The sequence below is a fragment of the Sorex araneus genome, chromosome 1, assembly GCF_027595985.1.
Source record: "Sorex araneus isolate mSorAra2 chromosome 1, mSorAra2.pri, whole genome shotgun sequence".
Taxonomy (NCBI): domain Eukaryota; kingdom Metazoa; phylum Chordata; class Mammalia; order Eulipotyphla; family Soricidae; genus Sorex; species Sorex araneus.
Window position 1 is genome coordinate 215095854 of NC_073302.1, and position 20841 is coordinate 215116694.

Genomic DNA, 20841 nt, shown 5'->3' on the forward strand with positions numbered 1-20841 from the left:
GGTTGATCAAATGACATAACTATAATATCTAATGTGTCTTGATACCTTTCTTTAACTTGTATTCCAAGAAAATACCAAATGGAAAATAAAAGCCTTCAATTCTCTTGACTAATTAATCTCAATGATTAACTATTAAGGACGTATTCATTAGGGTATGAAGAATTACAAAATAAAGCACATTTCTGAGCACTAGTTTTGATTTTTTTTGCTTTATTCTATGATGCTCAGGGTTTACTCTTAGCTCTGCACTCCAGAATTACTCCTGAAGGTGCTCCTAGTAACATATGTAATGCCAGAGTTGAATCTAGTTGGCAGTATGCAAGGCAAGTGCGCTACCTGCTGTTGTAACTCTATAGGCCTTAGTTTTGACAGCTGAGAACCTTTGTTTTAATGACCAATGATGCTACATATATTAGAAACTTTCTTTTTTTTTGCTTTTTGGGTCACACCCGGTGATGCTCAGCGGTTACTCCTGGCTCTGCACTCAGGAATTACTTTTGACAGTGCTTGGGGGACCATATGGGATGCTGGGAATTGAACCTGGGTCGGCCACATGCAAGGCAAATGCCCTACCCGTTATGCTATCGCTCCAGCCCCAAACTTTTTGTAATGTTATTTAATTTTTTAGAAGTATACAATTTACGCTTTTAATTAAATATTATTTTAGAATGTGTTGAGGTTTTTCTATGTTCTTTAACTGTCTCAAAGTTCAGCAAATATAATTGGAATTAAAAATAAATGACATTAGATTAGTAGAAATTATAAATTATTGACAGATGAGGCAAATTATTTTGCCACAAAATAAGTATTTATTTTGCCTTACTTGGAAAAAAGTAGAATTATATAGATCTTTATATTCTCTGGTGGCCCATAGGAAGTTGAAAATATAACTAAAATAGGAACAGTTGTTGTTAGAATACTTTTTTCTTTCAATGTTTTTAAAGCATCCCTGCTATCAATCACAATCAACTGCGACTGAACGATCTGAAATAATAGCAGAAGTGAGAGAATGCCTCTCGGGCAGTCTTCACCTTGGAGTCCATACTTGCTCTTGGCACTGTTGACTATTATTCTCCCTACTCAAGCTGCTTATAATCAATTTAGTCCTGAAAAATGTCTCTGCATTGATTGCATTTTTTAAAGTGTATGTGAGTATTTCTTACTAACACTCACACAGCTTCCATCTGTGCATAGCAACGAAGGTAACTCTTGCAAAACAATTAGGTAAATTGTCTTTTAATAGTCTTCAATATTTTAGAAAAAAATAATCCATCAAATTACGTAGAGCATACTTAATAAAGTAGCTACAAGCTTGGCACATAGTCACCACCAGCTTCTTAAAAATACTGTCTTTTTGATAATATAGTAGAAGATGGTGATATTAAATACAAGTTGTATTTTACATTTCTTAGCAATCATGTCAGAAAACAATGAAATATATTTAACTACATTTTTATGTTCTTTGTCTTTATTTTAAATTATGTCACTTAGAAAAAACAAAGTGAATATGCTCAAAAGATTTTCCTGTGACTTTTATTTATTGAATAATATTTATGTGCCAGATAATGGCATCCAGCTACTAAGGGCTTCTTTCCTTAACTGGAGACTAGCTTTTAAATTAAGCATAACACCATAAAGGTATAAATTATCAAATGAGAAACTAAACCTCAATCCCCCTTTTGATATTACATGATGGAGCATGATTTTTCAAATGATCTTCATTCATGAGTATACCATGCACATCTTTGCCTATGTAAAACATTCACTTCCATTTTCCACTCTTACTTCATTGCAAATTTAATTAAAATACCAGTGCCATTTTCTCGTTTTCTGATAAATTAGAATATTTGAGTTTTATAATCCATCTATCCAATATTTTATCTATAATTTTCTATATATACTATATATCTGTATATATGTATGATATATATTTTTGAATATATTTACAGTATAACTTGAGTCATGTATATTATTGGATATGCATATTATTGGATATATATCTCGTAAACTCAGTATTACTTAATTTAGCTTATTAGTTTTATGAAAAAATAGAATAATAATATTTCTGCTTTCAGTAACACATCTATCGAATAACTGCATATGCGAGTTTGTATCTATCTCTTTGGATACATTTAATATGTACATTACAATTTATATATATATTATACAATTATGTTATTTAAAATCCAGCATAATTTGAGTCAAATATTATTTTAATATATGGATATGCATTGAAGTTTCACGAGAGTTCAAGATGCTGCTCTGTCTAATGTTCATCAATTTAAAGAAGGCCTTCGATTCTGTTGAGACTGAAGCGGTCATCAAAGCCCTGGCCAAACAGAGCATTCAAACTTAGTACATCAAGATCCTCCTCGAGCTGTATTACGGATTCACCACCAGGATCTCAGCATTCTACAAGGAAGTGATCATTGATGTAAAGACAAGGGTTCAGCAGGGCGATATTATTTCACGAAACTCTTCAGTTCCACCCTTGGGAACATCATGTGACAGCTGGAATGGGAAGGAATGGGAGTAGATAGACGGCCCGCAATTACACCACCTCCGCTTCGCTGATGACATTGTTCTAATAATACCAAACATGAGCCAAGTGGCACAAATGCTGGCCGACTTCAACCTCCAGTGTGGAAATGTTGGACTGCAGCTGAATCTCAGCAAAACGATGCTCATGAAAAACAAACTACTTCCTGATGTTCTATTTGCTCTCAATGGAACAAACATCTCCGAATGCAGCAGGTATATGTACGTGGGTCAAGTACTCAACATGATGAACGACCTGGCATCTGAGCTGCACAGGAAGAAGAGAGCAGCGTGGAACTCCTTCAACAGCATCAAAGAAGTGGTTAAGAGGACGAAGAATCTCTGGCTCCGGGCACATCTTTTTGACTCCACCATTCTTCCTCCACTAACATACGCCTCAGAGACCTAGGCCCTAAACAAACAGGATGAGAATGCTATTTGGGTATCCTAAAGAGGAATCGAAAGAGCTTTGCTTGGAGTATCATGTCTCACGCAAGTGAGAGAAGGAATCCAGAGTTCTGACCTCCATTGACCGTCAAGAATCAGAACGTTGTCTCGTTTGCCACGACATCAAAAATCAGATGGGCCGACACCTAATGCGATTTAGAGACGACTGCTGGACTAGAGCTGTTACTGACTGGATTCCATGGGATGTCAAAAGACCACGTGGCTGCCCACCTACGAGATGGTCAGACTTCTTTGTCAAAACCCTGAACGAAAAGTTTGAGGCTCTTCCTGTTCCTGGAGTGAGCAGATTCCATTGGGCTACACTGGCACACAACAGGGATGACTGGAAATGTTACTGGCGCCTGCTCAAGCAAACTAAAGATCAGTGGGATTACAAGTGATAAAAGTGATACAAGTGACATGGATATGCATGTATATATGGATATATTTGTATATACACATATGATAGCCCATGTTGGATTACATTTTAAATTAAAATCAAGATTAATATCCATTTTATTGTTTATATTGCCAGAACCTTGTATTTTTCAAACACTTGGGCTTGTATTTCTATTAATCAGATTTATATTCAAATATGAATGTTGAATTCCAGACCATGCTTCCACTCTTTACTGCATTGGCCTTATGAGAAACCAAAGACAAGTTTTCCTCCCACTTAAATTTTTCATTGAATACTACCACTAAGTTTATGTGTAAATAGACATGCATATAACCTTTTCATTTAACGTAAAATGTATTTCGAAAAGAAAAAATATAAGGGAAATATTTTAATAATATAGCATAAGGAGAATGGAAAGATGGCCCAGAGGAGTAGGATGTGGAAGAATTCTGTGTTTATCCTGGTACTACATATTTCAAATTGCATGTACCAAAATCCCAAGATTTATGCATATATCTTTGGTGGCCCCCAGTACTGCTAAGTCAAGCATCACCACATAGCCTGGGCAAATACCCTCAGATTTGCACCACAAACCCATTATTTCTGGCTAGAGGAACCCTTAAAAATATAAAATAAAAACTTTGTCCTTCTCACTATATGGTACTTAATAAACTTAGAGTATCCTATATGCACTTTCAATACTTTAAAGACATATATTGATTATATTACATTCTGAAATTTGTATAGACTGATTTCTCAGTAAGTTCCGTTATCTTGACAATTGATAATCTTTTCAACTCACTTTCTTAGTTTCTAAAAAATAAATTTTAATCATCATATAGGAAGTTATTTTCAGGTGGAAGTCCTGTGAGCCTACACAACAAGTGCAAACTTTGTGTACCTTAAGGTTTTATTTTATTTTCAAGGAGTATGCAAATAGTAACATGTGGTTTGCAGAGATGCTGTAAATATAGAAAAATCAGTGTGAAGCATAGTTACATGTTGGGGAACAGTTATCCCCTACATGCCCAGACACATTGCACACCAGGTCGGGCAAGAGCCTGGACATGGGGCCAAGGAGGATGAGTGCTGAGAAAGCCCTTAGGAAGCAGTGGATCACAGCTTGGTATATTGCCAGATACACACATTGTCATAGAGAGGCTTGGCTTACCAGCCATGCAATCACATCAGAGTTTACCACTATTGGCCTGTGACCTCTTCCTCTCTGCTCTGCCCCGGCCTGTAAAGTAACACGCAATCCGGAGATTCTTCTTCCAGCTATTTATTAAGAAACCTTCTCATGCAAACGGAAAAAAGGACGAACGAAGCATGGACTAAGGACGAACGAAGGAAGAGGAACCAGGGGGGAACCGCTAGCTAGGCAGCTTCCCTCCTTATATACCTCTCGCTGCTTGTTTTCGCCCACGTGTCTGCATCTGATAGGTTAGTTACAGCTTATGGGCATGGCAAGAATCCTGTTTCCTTATTAGGAATTGTTTTCGAAGCACACAGGTGTTTTTTACGAAGAACGGTGCAATTTACAAGCACAGTGCAACTGTTGTTGCAAAGCACGGTCCCGTGGAGGCTCTCCACAGTTCCCCCTTTTTGTTTTAGAACAGCCAGTCTGCGTAGCAACCTCGGCCCCCTTGGCCTTACCGGTCATTGGGAGCCCTCTCGCTTGTAGGTCCCTGTCTTAGGTTGGTCCAAGGGTCAGGTGGGGTATAGTGCACCCTTTCAAACTCCTCAACTACAGGAGGTCCCCTGCAGTTAAGGGCTCTCAGCTGCATAATACCTTTGCTACATCCAGCTAACCTGATGTTCTAAGCGAGATTATTATTTCAAAGTTGCAAGCCAAAGCTGCCGGGATTGCTTTGCCTCCAGGGCCACGAATGCCTGTAAATATCACGCTTTTGTAAATAGTTGTTCTTGCTGCATTTTGTATAGACACCAGGCAAAAAACCAAAGCAGCGAGAAGCAATAAGGACAGTACTGCTCCCACCCCCGCCCACTCTTTGATAAATGGAGGGGACTCCTACTCTGGGCCTATCAAGATGGGTAAGGAAGGGGGAAATCTATGCACAGGCGTTAAAGCAGGCCATGTTGTAGCAATGGCCCAGGAAGCTGCTTCTTCAGCTCATATCACAGGAATCAGGCTGAGCACGAGCACCAGTTTGCACATCTTGGTCTACTGGAGGCGCAGTCTTCCGTGTCAGGCATTCAGGAATCCACAATGGTTCTGCCCTGACCTGTGGAAAAACACAAAACAGAACCCGGCCCAATTCCTCTCAAGGCTATCCGCTGTGGTTAACATAACTGGCATAAGGCGGTACTGATGCGTAGGTTTCTGCGTAGGTGACTGAGGTGCAAGTGAGGCTCAAGGCTGGACACATGGTGCAGACGTCCTGTTTTGCTGTCTGTGGGAGTTACTCTCTCTGGTGAGGTTTCAGTTTCAGAGCTGTTTTGCAAGGTCAGGTTTTTTCCTGCTCTGGTGCCCTTGACCCTGCTCCATGATTCTGTAATTATCTGACTCCTGAAATATGTTCAGAAGGGTTAGCTGCTACTATTATTAGTACTAAATGCTTCTCTACCCCAGATATGATTCATGGTCCAATACACTAAAACATACTGATCAAAATAATCACCCAAGTTGTTTGTACTAGCGGACCTCCTGTTTTCCATCTAAGCTCAATTTTTGTTCCTATATTTATGGGGAATTCTAAAATTAAATTCCATAATGATTAAGGGATATATCAGTCTGTTAATTGGATAGCCTTAGTGCATTATGGCAGCTATAACAAAGCACCACGACTGGGTGGCTGATTATGACCTAAAAACAATTGGAAGATTTCTTTATTGACTGTCCAAGATGAGGGGGCCACCGTAGTCTTCTCATGAAAGCTAAAAGAGTCACTTATTTATTGTATTTTCCTGTAACAGATAAAGTTAGGGAGCTCTTTTGTAAAACTCTCAATCAATTTTTGGGTTTCTGCCTCATAATTTAAACTCCCTGAAAGTTACCCCCTTTCTGATATTATCTCCTTCGTTATATAGGTTTGCAACAAATGAATTGGGTGAGGACACCTGAGGCAAATATTTAATTATCCTTTGAAACTCATTATCACTGTATATCTTTGCGGTGGTATGCCTGAAGTTTAAAAATAGGCCTTCAGAGTTCAGGAGATAGTACACTGCACATGTGCTTGTGTTCTCTCAATCTTTTTGATTCTGCAAACCTCCAGCTGTGATCCCTGAGCATAAAGCCAGGTATAAACACTGAGCACTGCCAAGTGGCTCAGAAAGAAAGAAAGAAAGAAAGAAAGAAAGAAAGAAAGAAAGAAAGAAAGAAAGAAAGAAAGAAAGAAAGAAAGAAAGAAAGAAGAAACAAAAGCTATAGAATTTTGTATATATGTGTTTATCTTTCTACTTGATTATATATCTATGTACATACATACATAAATGTTTGGGTAGATGGTATCCTTCTTGAGAAAATGCTATTTTACTTCTGATATCTTTAGATTTATATCTGAGTATCTTTATCTATAAATACAAAAAACAGAGCAAAAAATATGGTGCACAGGTATAATCAGTTAAAAATCACTCTATCACTTGTCATCCTATTGCTCATCGATTTGCACGAGTGGGCACCAGTAATGTCTCAACTGTGAAACTTGTTGTTACTGTTTTTGGCATATCGAATATGTCACGGGGAGCTTGCCAGGCTCTGCCATGCAGGCAAGATACTCTCAGTAGCTTGCTGGGCTCTCTGAAAGGGATGGAGGAATAGAACCACGTTCTATTGGTTCCATTGGAATAGGTCAGCCATGTTCAAGGCAAATGCTCTACCTGCTGTGCTATTGGTCCAGCCCTACATTCCTATGTGAATATATATACATATTCCTTTCCTTGGAGTTAATGTAGAACCATGCAAAATTACAGTCATATTTCTAACAATGTACATTTTGCTCCGTCCACCACTATGTAAAATGTAATTCAGTGATTCTGCTTTGATCTCGTATTTTATTTTTTCTTCCATAAAATGAGATACGATATTTCCTTTGATATATGACCTAATATATTTTATGTTAAAATTTTGAGGAAAGCAAAAAGAAGAAAATTTGGTCATGCATACTCAGGGGATATAAAGATAAAATTTCAACCTATATATTTTTTTTACTTAGATGGTATCCTCTTTATTCATATGTTCAGCTTGGTTTGGTTAATTTATTTTATTTATTTTTTTTAAAGAGATATTTTATTGAACCACCGTGAAAACAAGAAAAAAAATACAAAGCTTTCAGGTTTAAGTCACAGTCAAATACTGATTAAACCACCATCCCTTCACCAGTGCACCCGTTCCACCACCAAGAACTCCAATACACCCCCCTCCCACCCCAACCCCATCTAAGTAGCTGATGATATTCCCATTATTCTCTCTATATATTGAGTACATTTCATATTTCCATACAGAACTCACTATTGTTGATTGGAAATTTTCCCCAACAATCAGGCCTGCTGAATAAGCATCATCTAATAATTTCTCTTCCTTGGTAAAAGTGAAGACTTTGAGAATGCGCGGTCGTGATAGCGGCCGCGCGGTTTTGGGTTTCTAATATTTTAGCTCAGTTCACAGTCAAAATGGATGGCTGCAAGAATCTGCTCTGGTGCCAAAATGGGTTAGGAGACCTCAGGATCACAGTCAGTAGGCGGGAGGCTCTGCTTCTCGTGCCGTGGCTCTTGGTTCATCTCTGGGCGGAAGGCGCGCCGGGAACACCTCCCCTCCCAGGATCACCTACCGGCTACGTCACTAAAGAAAGTCCAACCTCCTGGTGTAGGGGTCTTAGAGGGTGGCTCTCACCGCATGGCTGCTGCCGCTGCCGCCATTTTCGCTCAGAAAAATGGGGTGGAGAGGGAAAAAAATCCCTCCCCGGGCTGCATGAGGTTGTAGTTCAGTTCACAGTCAAAATGCATGGCTGCAAGAATCTGCTCTGGTGCCAAAATGGGTTAGGAGACCTCAGAATCACAGTCAGTAGGCGGGAGGCTCTGCTTCTCGTGCCGCGGCTCTTGGTTCATCTCTGGGCGGCGGTTTGGTTAATTTAAATGCTTACAATGTTATTTGGATAATTCTTTTTGTTTTTCTAAATTTGGTGACTTCTTACGAAGATTCCATATTCAGCTTTCTGTTTTTTGAATAACTTTAGGAATTTTTTAAAATTAAATTAAATTGATTATACAGAGCCTCATTTTTCATATAGTGGTACATGTCATGTTTCACAATGATATAGAATGATTTAAATTAGCATTAAATATTTGAAGATAGTATTCTCATTTCTAAATTTATACCCATTTTCTTGATTTTTGGAAAATTTATAAAAGTTAGTATAGTACTTATTATTATTGTTGTTACTATCTTGTTATTACTATCTTGAGTTTCAGAAGTCATTGCTTAGGATTTAGTTCTGGTTCACAAGAATTGGTCATGACATATTATAGTTACCTGAGCAGCCCTGGCAGGTTCAGAGGACTATATTTAGGGTGCTAGGAGTCAAAACTGGGTCAGTCACATGCAAGACAAGCACCCTACTCGCTGTACTATTTATCTGGCTCCTATAGGATTCACAAATCACGAAAAGCCTGTTAACTGTTGATTTCTTGAGTGGGCTCAGTCACCTCTCCATTCATCCTTTCCCTGAGATCTTAGAAGTCTCTCTCAGCTTGGCCCTCTCAAGGATGTTGCACTGGAGGCTCTTTCAGGGTCAGGGGAATGGGATCCAGCTTGTTACTGGATTATGCATATGAATACACCATGGGAAGCTTGCAAGGCTGTCCCATGTGGGCAGGAAACTCTCAGAAGCTTGCCAGTTTCTCCCAGGGGGAGAAATAGGCTACAAGATGTCTTTGGCCATTGGGAGCTCTGCTCTGGTTGGAGAGGGAAGGAAGCTGGAGCCCATCCCCTCTGAGAGGCCCTGGAAAAGACAGCCAGGCGTGCGGGCAAGAGACTCTCTGCCTCGCTCTCTTCTGGGAGCTTGCTTTTAAGTCTCTGGGTGCTGACCATTGATGGAATTACACACACCTGGGTTCCTCTGCTGGTACCTTCATGCGTGAGGCCTGTCAGAACATGTGGAGAGTGGCCTCGAGCATGGTTGTAGCTAGGTTTCGGTGGTCCTTGGCCGCTGGAAGCTCTACTCGGATGGGGAGGGAAGCTGGAGCTCATCCTCGGAGGGGATGGACTCCAGCTTCCCTCCCCACCATGGGCTCCTATAGGATTAATTAAAAGAAATTTGTTAAGATATTTTTAATAATTTTATGTTTGTATTAATTTAAAAACTTTATTGGACTATCCATTTTATAATTAAGTTATTTATATTGCTTTGTCTTTCTTTGGTTCTTTATTTTATAACTTCACAGATGTCATTATTTAACTTGTTATCCAGTTGAAAATGAGATTATTTTTTGTCTATTGCTGGCTCAGAAAATATTGAGATGATTTATTCAGTTGGGAGAATTTCTCATTTATAAAATTAAGGAAAATTCAAAGCAGTTATATGTAAAAATCGTAGTATAATTTTATATGTGTTTTGTAGTTCCTAGACTATGGCGGAATACATTTTCCAGAATGTGATTATAATGATGAGATACAAAAATGTATCTTCATGAACCTAATAAAATGAGTTTATCTCTGTTTTCAAAACTTTTTAATGAATAGTTTTCTATTTGGTGTTTAGAGCTGTCTGTTAATTATTATTATTATTATTATTATTATTATTATTATTATCATTATTATATATGAGAGAGAGAGTCTGGTGGGCTGTAGCGCAGCGGGTAGGGCATTTGTCTTGCACGTGGCTGACCCGGATTGGATTCCTCCATCCCTCTCAGAGAACCCAGCAATCTCCCAAGTGTATCACGCCCATGTGGCAGAGCCCAGCAAGTTACCCGTGGCATATTTGATATGCAAAAACAGTAACAACAAGGCTCACAATGGAGACTTTACTGGTGCCCACTCAAGCAAATCAATAAGCAACAGGATGACAGTGATACAGTAACAGTGATATGAGAGACAAAATCTCTGCCTGGGGCCTGAGAGATGATATGAGTAGGGTGCTCCCTGTGTATGTATGTGGCTATCCTTGGTTTTATCCTTGGCTTCACATTTTTTCCCTTGAGCCCTACCAGGAGTGCTCCCTGAGCACCGCCAGGTGAGGTCCCTCAACAAACAAAAGAAATGAGTTTCTGATCAGGAAAAGTACAATTATGCATCTCTACCACTGTTTGGATGAGAACATGCTATTTTTCAATAGTGTTGATTTGATCTATAGGTGAAATACAGTGAAAATGATGAGGACGATTTTCCTTCTCTCCCTTGATTCATATGACAGACTGTTAGAGCAGCTATTCAGCCTAAATCTTGCTCTCTAAGTCAGAGTATTGACTGAATGCCTTGTGTTTCAGTTTCATCTATGTGGAAAGTAAATGTTTATTACTTCTCCCAAAGTGATAATGCAGTTATCCCTTTGAGTTAAAGTGAATTAATGTCGCTTCCTACTATTTCTTTAGGAAAAATGCCCACTTTTAAAAAAAAATATACATCAGATAAGAGCATCACATTTATTCTGTTTCATCATTTTATACTTATTACCCAAAATAATGGTCCTTTTTGACTGACATGTAGAAACTGGAGGTAATAAGACACATACGTGTTCAAATGCAGTGTAGGTGGAAACAGGTTAGCTTTGCCGGAACTATGTTAGCTTTAGTCATGATGTGGAGAGAAAAACATTATATCCTTAACCCCCCATAACTGTTATGATTCTTGTATCTCAATGCTCTCACAATGCATACTTATGTTTATTTGCTTAAGATTGAAATCACAGCTAATAAGCAGCAGACCCACATTAATATTATTTCAATAAAGCATTTCACAATCAATATAAAATTCCATCCATCAGCTTATCGTTTCAACTTCCAAAGAAAGCATTGTGAAATGAAATTGTGACATAATATGCAGCATCTGGCTTCTTCTTTATATTTCTTTTATTTATCTGTATCTTTAAAACCAGGGACTTATTTGCGTTACATTAAAATAGTCAACTGGTGCACTCAAAAGCAGCGAAAAAACTCAAGCTCTGCTTGTGTTATTATTAATTCATTTTTATCTGTTTCTCAGAGGAGCCCTAGTGCTCCTTCATATTCCAGCTTGTCTCTTAAGTGTGTTATAACATACTTAAAATTACCCACTAGTATCCACTTAAGAATTTGTTGTCTCCGTATAGACTTCTCATAAAGTCTAACAGCTGAGAAGCATGGAGTAGTGATTCATATGGCATGAGAGGCAATTTCACAAAAGGTCGTTTCAGTTGTCAAATGAAGAAAGATAAGCACTGGCACTAATGCTAATATGTTTCTTTACTTTTAAACCTGATAACATAACTATCAAGAACCCTGCATCACCAGAGAAAACTAGGATCTGGCAGGTTACAAGTGTCAAGGACAACTGGAAAATGACCAAAATACTAATATAGGAAAAAGACAATATCCTGTGCTCCAAAATATAAAATGGGATGGGTAAATAAGTCACAACAAAAAATGGCTTTAATAAAAAGAGTTATTTAACCAGATTCAAATAGCTTTATTTCATAACGCTAAAAGGAGATAATATTGAGATTTGTTGTTTGAAAGCTCTTGCTTGTAAAAATGGTGCTAGTACCTTTTATTTTACTTTTTTGCTTACTCTTGGCAGTTCCAGTAAGTCTCTTTTTTGGGGGCAAGTAACTGAGAGTCTAATAAGTTAAATTTTATCATAGTATTATTAACTCATATTATTACTATATTTTTAAATTAAGTAATTTTTAGCATGTCATTGAAGGAGAGAGGAATCCCATGGCTCCGATTGAGATAAATTACAAATGATAAATCTAATAATACTCACGAAGGAATGTTTTTTTAGCATTGTAATATTAAGTCTACAGGTAGAGACCCAAATTATCCTCAAAAAGAACATGTTGAAAGAAAACAGCATAACTGTATATCTATCCCCGCCACTAATGAGGAAATTCATGACATATTATGCTCAAATATTAGACTTAATAATGTTGTCAGCTATTGACTATGCATTCTCCATTATTTGATCATTACAAAGCTTAGTACCACGCCTAACAGAACAAAATGTCTGTAAGATTTTATGAGTAGCTACTCTTTTTACAGGTTCTTTTTATGTTAAGAAAAACTATTTTACAATAGTCTATAAATTATTTCAAAATAACAAATAAGATTTACAGGTATCTTTTCACTATTTCAGTAAGTTTGTATTAGATAGCCTCTAGGTACTTGACTTTTTTCTATATGAAAATATATAGTATCTAAAGTTGAGCAATAATAAATTAGAAAAAGAAGTATTACAACATATCAAGGACTAGAACGATAGCACAGCGGGTAAGGCTTTTGCTTTGCACACTGCCAACCCAGGTTTGATTCCTCCGTCCCTCTCGGAGAGCCCTGCAAGATACCGAGAGTATTCCGCCTGCATGGCAGAGCCTGGCAAGCTACCTGTAGTGTATCCAATGTGCAAAAAACGGTAACAAGTCTCACAATGGAAACATTACTGGTGCCTACTCGAGCAAATAGATGAGCAACGGGACATCAGTACTAAGACAGTGTTACAGTGCTACAACATATCAAACATTCAGTAGTGATAAAATTATAAAATAGGTAAGTTAAACAGAGAGAATAGTGACTTACAAGTTTTTTAATCTAAAGTAGTAAGAAATGGTCTCATGGTATCACTGTCATCCTGTTGTTTGTCGATTTACTCGAGCGGGCACCAGTAACATCTCTATTGCACTCAGCCCTGAGATTTTAGCAGCCTCTCCTTACTCATCTTTCTCAATGATTGGAGGTTCTTTCAGGGTCAGGGGAATGAGACCTATAGTTACTGTTTTTGGCATATCAAATATGCCACAGGTAGCTTGCCAGGCTCTGCCCATGCGGATGGGATACTCTCGGTAGCTTGTCGGGCTCTCTGAGAGTAGCACTGTTGTCTTCAGGAGTTTTATATATGAAACTTTAGATATTTTATAAATATATAAAGTATCTAAAGTTGAACAATAAAAACTTTAGATACTATATATATAAAGTATTCAAAGTTGGACAATAAAAAATTAGAAATTTATCATTTAAATTTATTAAAAATACATAATTGATAGGTATATGTATATATAGGTATATGCATATACCTATCAATTAGGTATATGTATATACCTAATCAATTATGTATTTTTTGCTTATGAGATGAATTATTTGTTAAGTTACAGAGCGAGTTAGGGAAAGAAATGGTTAAAGTTCAAATATCAACCCCCTCAATACACACACACTTATGGGAAATAATTGGATTTAGCTTGACACAAACATGCTCCTAACTCCCTACACTCTTATGCAAAATCTGGAGGGGCTGGCGCGATAGCACAGCGGTTAGGGTGTTTGCCTTGCACGTGGCCGACCGGGGTTCGATTCCAAGCATACCATATGGTCCCCTGAACACCGCCAGGAGTAATTCCTGAGTGCAGAGCCAGGAGTAACCCCTGAGCATCACTGGATGTGACCCCAAAAGCAAAAAAAAAAAAAAAAGCAAAGTCATGGGTCATGGAGGGGAGGGAGAAGGAGGAAGCACAGTCAGAGACAAAGATCAAAGGTAGATCACCAGCATCCCATCAATGCAGTGTGATCCCCAGCAGCACAAGTGTCCAAACAACTCTGTGGCACTGCAACCAAGTCTGTATATGCACAGTAACAACTATACAATCCATCCCCAGAGAATAGTGCAACAAAAAGGAAAGGGGAAGAGAAGACATGGGGTGGGAGTGGGTTTTTACAGTTCACAGTAGTAGCATGCATGATTTTCATTCTCATGTAAGCCCTGAGGTCAATTCCCAGAACCCAAAAGATTAAGATCTCATCAGGTTTTTATTTGGGGACCACACCCCGCAATGTTCCCAAGCTTACTCTTGACTTATACTCTAAGATCATTCTTGGCAATGCTCAGTGGACCATATGGGGTGCCAGGGATGGTAGTGCGGTCGGACATGTGCAAGGCAAGGACCTACCCATTTTCCTAGACACAGAATATTACTAAGGGTGACTATCAGTGTGAACACAACTTCTTCAACCTATATAGACATGTCTTCTACTCTTCTATTTACTAATGAGGTAAATTAGGCTGTCTAGCAATTGTTAATACATACTGTTTCATTTGTAGCATTGTAGCATTGCTCTGGCCCAACAGACTAAGATTTCAATGCATGTGATTTAATGCAGAACATCTCAATCTGATTTAATCATGCGGGTTGTGTGTGTATGTGTGTGTATATGTCTTTAAATAGAGTGAAATTTGAAAAAGCACATAGATCACAGTGACGATAAATATAAAATACAGCAAAAACTGTATTGATATAGCTAGCATCATTGGAACATTTGGATCAGAATGACAATACAGCTAGAGGGACAATCAAATATTGATTATAATCAAATATTGTAAAATATTTGATTATAATCAAATATAGGTTATAATGGACTGGAGCAATAGCACAGTGGTAGGGCATTCGCCTTTCATTCAGCCGACCCATGTTTGATTCCTCTGCCCTCTCTGAGAGCCAGGCAAGCTACTGAGAGTATGGTGCCCACACGGCAGAGCCTGGCAAGCTACCCATGGCGTATCTATGTGCCAAAAACAGTAACAATAAGTCTCACAATGAGATGTTACTGGTGCCCGCTCGAACAAATTGATGAGCAATGGGATGACAGTGACAGTGATAGGTTATAATCAAATATAGTCAAATATGGGTTATAATCAAATATAGTAAAAATAGTTGAGCAAATCAGTCATTTTGATTTTGGAAAACAAGCTTGCCAGGAAAAAGATTGATGAAAGTTTATATGATGTGTTTGAGGATCAGGAGAAATGCAGTGCATTTGGGGTGAAATGAATAAATAATTAAGAGATGACAGAAATGATGTCAAACAGGCAAATAGGCCACAGAGAAGATTGGGCTTTGTGGACCTAGAAAGATGTGAGCTTTAACTAAAACTTAAATGGAACCCCGTTGGAGGAATTGCGCAGACTTACTTGATCTTCTTAATGTTTTAACTGTGTGACTTTGACTCCTGTACTTTGATGGACAAAAGAGGAGATGGGTAGATGTAAAAGAATTAAAGCCAGTTAGGAGTCAATTAGAAAAATCTGTTTAAGATATATTGACAAGTTGCAGCAGAGTGTTGATGATGGTCACTGGGAAGTGAGGGATTCCTGATATCTTTATCACAGATAAAGAGATTTATTCATTTAAGGATCTGAGACCAAAAGTATAACTGAGTTCAACTATTTTCTGACTCACTAATTAGAACAAAAACTAAATCACTGTACAGCTAAACTCTTGCAGTAGAGCAAGTTATTTTACCTCCACCCTCTTACTATTTTGACTAGAGAGCAGAAATATAAAGGAAATGGTTCAGTAATCATCATTTGGTAAATAAACGAATGTGTAATGATTTGGTTCATGGGGTTAGTCAGGAAGTCAAAGAGATGGTGGTCAGAAGTAGTCTATGTATGAGCCCATAAAATTTTCATGTTGCACTCCTGAGACTGTTTCTGATCTTATACATCTACCTCTAAAAAACCTTACTCACAAGGGAGGCCTATAAAATGATATGGCTGGGGTCAGTCTGAATCCATCATTATTGTTAGAAAAAAATAAAAATAGCTCATTAATGTCCTTTGTTTATCAGCAATGAAAGTAAACAACTTTGTCCTTACCTTTAAGCAACGCATTATGACTAAAGACATATGGGAAACAAATGTGAAATAGACTGTAACAAATGTGAAATAGACTGTAATGTAAGGAAGTGACCTGAAGTAGATATCAGGCTCACAAATATATTTTACAAGCAAATTCTTAAAAAATATACATGAAGAATGGGGCTGGAGCAATAGCACAGCGGGTAGGGCGTTTGCCTTGCACGCGGCCGACCCGGGTTCGATTCCCAGCATCCCATATGGTCCCCTGAGCACCGCCAGGAGTCATTCCTGAGTGCAGAGCCAGGAGTAACCCCTGTGCATCGCCAGGTGTGACCCAAAAAGGCAAAAAATATATATATATATATACATGAAGGAGCTGGAGCAATAGCACAACGGGTAGGGCATTTGCCTTGCACATGGCTGACCCAGGTTCAATTCCCAGCATCCCATATGGTCCCCTGAGCACCTCCAGGGGTAATTCCTGAGTGCAGAGATAGGAGTAACCCCTGTGCATTGCCGGGTGTGACCCAAAAAGAAAAAAAAAATGTATGAAGAAAAATAAGAGAGTTTAATAATCAATGTAAAATTTAAAAGAAAGGGATACTGTTTTATTAAACTCACTTTCTCCTTTTTCTTTTTACAATAGAACCTACAGACAGGCCACCTATATTGTTAATCGCAAATGCTGAAACAATTGAGCTCTTCTATCTTAATGGAAGTAAAATGGCGACCCTGAGCACAACCAATGGAAATGAAATACATACTCTGGATTTTATTTACAATGAAGATATGATTTGTTGGATTGAATCAAGAGAATCTTCAAATCACCTCAAATGTATCCAGATCACAAAAACAGGAAGATTAATAGATGAATGGACAATCAATATTCTTCAGTCATTCCATAGTAAGTGTTTAATTTATACTGCATGCTACCCTTTGCAGATTTAATTTGTAGACCAGTTGACAACATGCTTTGATTTTCTAACAAAGCTAATGGCTGAGATGGAAAGCTACCTATATCTGTGTAAATGCATTTCAATGCATTCACTACTACTACGTTTCCAGATAAATATATGCCTATAATTTCACTGTTTATGTAACGGCAAGTTTCAGAATAAGACTTAAGTATTTGCTCAGTGGCTATTACAACTTCACCTGAAGGAGAATTGTAAATATTCTCTGAATGACAGTTCACACTGTGATACTGAAGGTGAGTTTTTTAAAGTGCAGGTTGTCTGCACCTTGCCCAGTCGCTGGGGGCTGATTAGCACTGCATACTCAATGCTTTTCCACTGTATCACATGCTAATGAGCCAAGTGTGACTAGGAATGTTTTCTAGACTCCTTAGCCACTGAATATGAGTGCGACCACTTCCCCATGTTTCCCCCAAATATCAACAAAATAGAGCAAAAAAGAGAGTTGAAACTGCATGATCATCAGTATCAGATAACTGGTAAAGTGTCTCGAAAACTACTAGGTTTATTCTGATTATGACAGTTGCCTGTATTTGTTGACTTTCCCCCTCCCCCTGGGAAAACAGAGCTTCATATATATTCTTTCAAAAGACTGAATTGGGCCTTATAATCTACTCAGAATTAACTTTGATATTGCATGCCAAAAATCCACAAACTACTAATTGGCCTTTTCTTTCTGCATCTTACGATAAACTGAAATCAACTTGTTACACATATACTTATATATTTTCTATCAATCTTTCACACATACACACTTGCACATGCATTTTCTCTCAATTTTTTCTCTCACCTTCCACTCTTATGTAGAATCATGAGCATTTGCATGTGTTTTCTTGGAGAGAACTACATATATATGTATATACATATATACAAATATATATTCACACTCTATAAGCACAAATGTAGTGATGGGAATATGCATGAATGCCTATAACTATGCATTTTTGGGGAGATTATCACTTTAGCCATTCAATTCCTCATATATATGTATATATACACATATATACATATATGTTTATATTATTATTTACAGAAAATGAGAATAATAAAAAACTTATTTTTTCAAATGCTATTAACAGAAACAGTGATAGATAAAGAAAAGCATACAGTTAATCAAATTATAGAATTATGTGAGAATTTTTTGTGCTTTAGAGTCAATTGATCAATCATTAGTAAACCCTGAGCACTGTGAGTATGGCCCCCAAATTAACAAAAAGTAAGAGACTGCAGTGCCTGGCATGCTAGTGTTTACTTCAACTATCTGTCAAATTTAAATCTGCAAATCTTTGTCTAAATTTAACCATTTAATATAAAATCAATAATCTTTTCTTAATATGCATTTTTAATTTTTCTTAGCAAACCTGAAAAGGCTTTCCAAATGTTTATTGCAATAATTTTAGAAAATGGGGGCTGGAGCGATAGCACAGCAGGTAGGGCGTTTGCCTTGCACGCAGCCGACCTGGATTCTAATCCCAGCATCCCATATGGTCTCCTGAGCACCGCCAGGGATAATTCATGAGTGAGGAGCCAGGAGTAACCCCTGTGCATCGCCGGGTGTGACCCAAAAACCAAAATAAATAAATAAATAAATAAAAATAATTTTAGAAAATGATTTGTAACTTAAAATTCCTTGTATTTTTTTAAAAAATGATTAATGTATAAATATAAATTTGGATTTTTTAGGTGATTCTCTAAATTGTAAAATATATTTAAGTATTAAAGATAATAGAAATATTTCAATTTAAGCAACTTTTTTTAAAGCCACATTTAAGCCATTCACTTTCAATTAATTTATTTGAGTAAAAGATGATAAAATGTGTTGAAACAGTTTCCGTGATGGCAGTGGGCATAGGTGTGTGAGCACAGGGCTGGGAATAGGGCTGGGTCCCTCTCATTGTTTACAAACCATGTATTTTATCAACATGTCACAGAACAGCTGCTGTTAGACATGATGAGTTCTGCATACCATGGCAATGTGTGAGTTGATAATGAAGTTTGAATATTTATCGCATGTATAATTACATAAAAGTCCTGTCACAGTCTATAAGCACAAATAATGCACTGAAGGAAGTATGCATGAATACCTGTCACTATGCATTGTTGGGGAGATTATCACTTTAGCCATTCAATTCCCTCCTCTATAATAGATGTTTTCTCACAACTTACATAAATAAATATATATTTTTAGTATTATTTATCCCAAGATTTCTAAGAGGAGAAAGGTAAGCATCACAAGTCATATTGACTTACATTTAAAACTCGTATAATAATACTAAATATTTTATTTATTTCTTTTTTAAATTTTTTTTTACAGACTTACAACTTCTCATGCTTGTGTTTCAGTTATACAGTGCTCGAGTACCCATTCCTCCACCAGTGCCCATTCTCCACCACCAATGATCCCTGTATCCCTCCCACCACACCACCCCATCCCCCCATCCCACCCCACCTCTGTGGCAGGGCATTCCTTTTGTTCTCTCTCCTTTTGGGTGTCGTAGTTTGCAATAGAGGCACTGAGTGGCCATCATGTTTGGTCTATAGTCTACTTTCAGTGAGCATCTCCCATCCCTAGTGGGTTCTCAAACTACACTTTACCTGGAGTTCCCTTCTCTGTCTGAGCTACCCCTTCCTCCAGCGTGTGAAGCCAGCTTCCAAGTCATGGAGAAAACCTCCTGATACTTATCTCTACTATTCTTGGCTGCCAGTCTCCCATCCTGTTACTTTATATTCCACAGATGAGTGCAATCTTTCTATGTCTGTCTCTCTCTTTATGACTCATTTCACTTAGCATGATACTTTCCATGTTGATCCACTTATATGCAAAGGTCATGAATTCACCTTTCTAACAGCTGCACTGTATTCCATTGTGTAGATGTACCAAAGTTTTTTAACCAGTCATCTGTTCTTGGGCATTCGGATTATTTTCCAGACTCTGGCTATTGTAAACAGGTCCACAATGAATATTCGAGTGCAGATGTCACTTCAACTATACTTTTTTGCCCCTCTGGGATATATTCCCAGGAGTGGTATTGCTGGGTCAAATGGGAACTCAATTACTAATTTTTGGAGAAGTGTCCATATTGTTTTCCAAAAGGGCTGAACCAGTCGGCATTCCCACCAGCAGTGTAGGAGGGTCCCTTTCTCCCCACATCCACACCAACAGTGGTTGCTTTTGTTCTTTTGGATGTGTGCCAGTCTCTGTGGTGTGAGATGGAATCTCATAGTTGTTTTGATCTGCATCTCTCTGATGTTTAGTGATGAAGAGAATTTTTTCATGTGCCTTTTTTGTCATTCATATTTCTTCCTTGAAAAGTTTCTGTTCATTTCATTGCCCCATTTTTTGATGGGGTTGTATGTTTTCTTCTTCCAGATTCCAGCCAATGTCTTATATATCCCTGATATCAACCTCTTATCTGATGGGTATTGGGTGAATATTCTTTCCCTTTCCAAAGATTGTCTTTGTATTTTGGTCACTGTATATTTTGAGGTGCAGAAGTTTCTTAGTTTAATATAGTCTCATTTGTTTATCTCTGTTTTGACTTCTTTGGGCAGTGGAATAAGCCCCCATGAATAGTTAAAGCAATTCTTGGGAAAAGGACGATGGGAGGCATCACCCCAACCTCAAACTCTACTACAAAGCGGTAACAATTAAAACAGCATGGTACTGGAACAAACAGAGCTGCAGACCAATGGAACAG

The 20841-nt window shown here is 37.9% G+C and overlaps 1 protein-coding gene across 1 annotated transcript in view; it reads left to right on the forward strand.

The window, feature by feature from the left end:
- The window catches only part of LRP1B (LDL receptor related protein 1B), a 1943003-nt gene that overhangs the window by 908852 nt on the left and 1013310 nt on the right, over positions 1-20841 (forward strand). The window contains exon 6 of the mRNA XM_055124030.1: positions 16816-17073. Coding sequence (XP_054980005.1) covers positions 16816-17073 — 258 coding nt within the window. The remainder of the gene's footprint in view (positions 1-16815; positions 17074-20841) is intronic.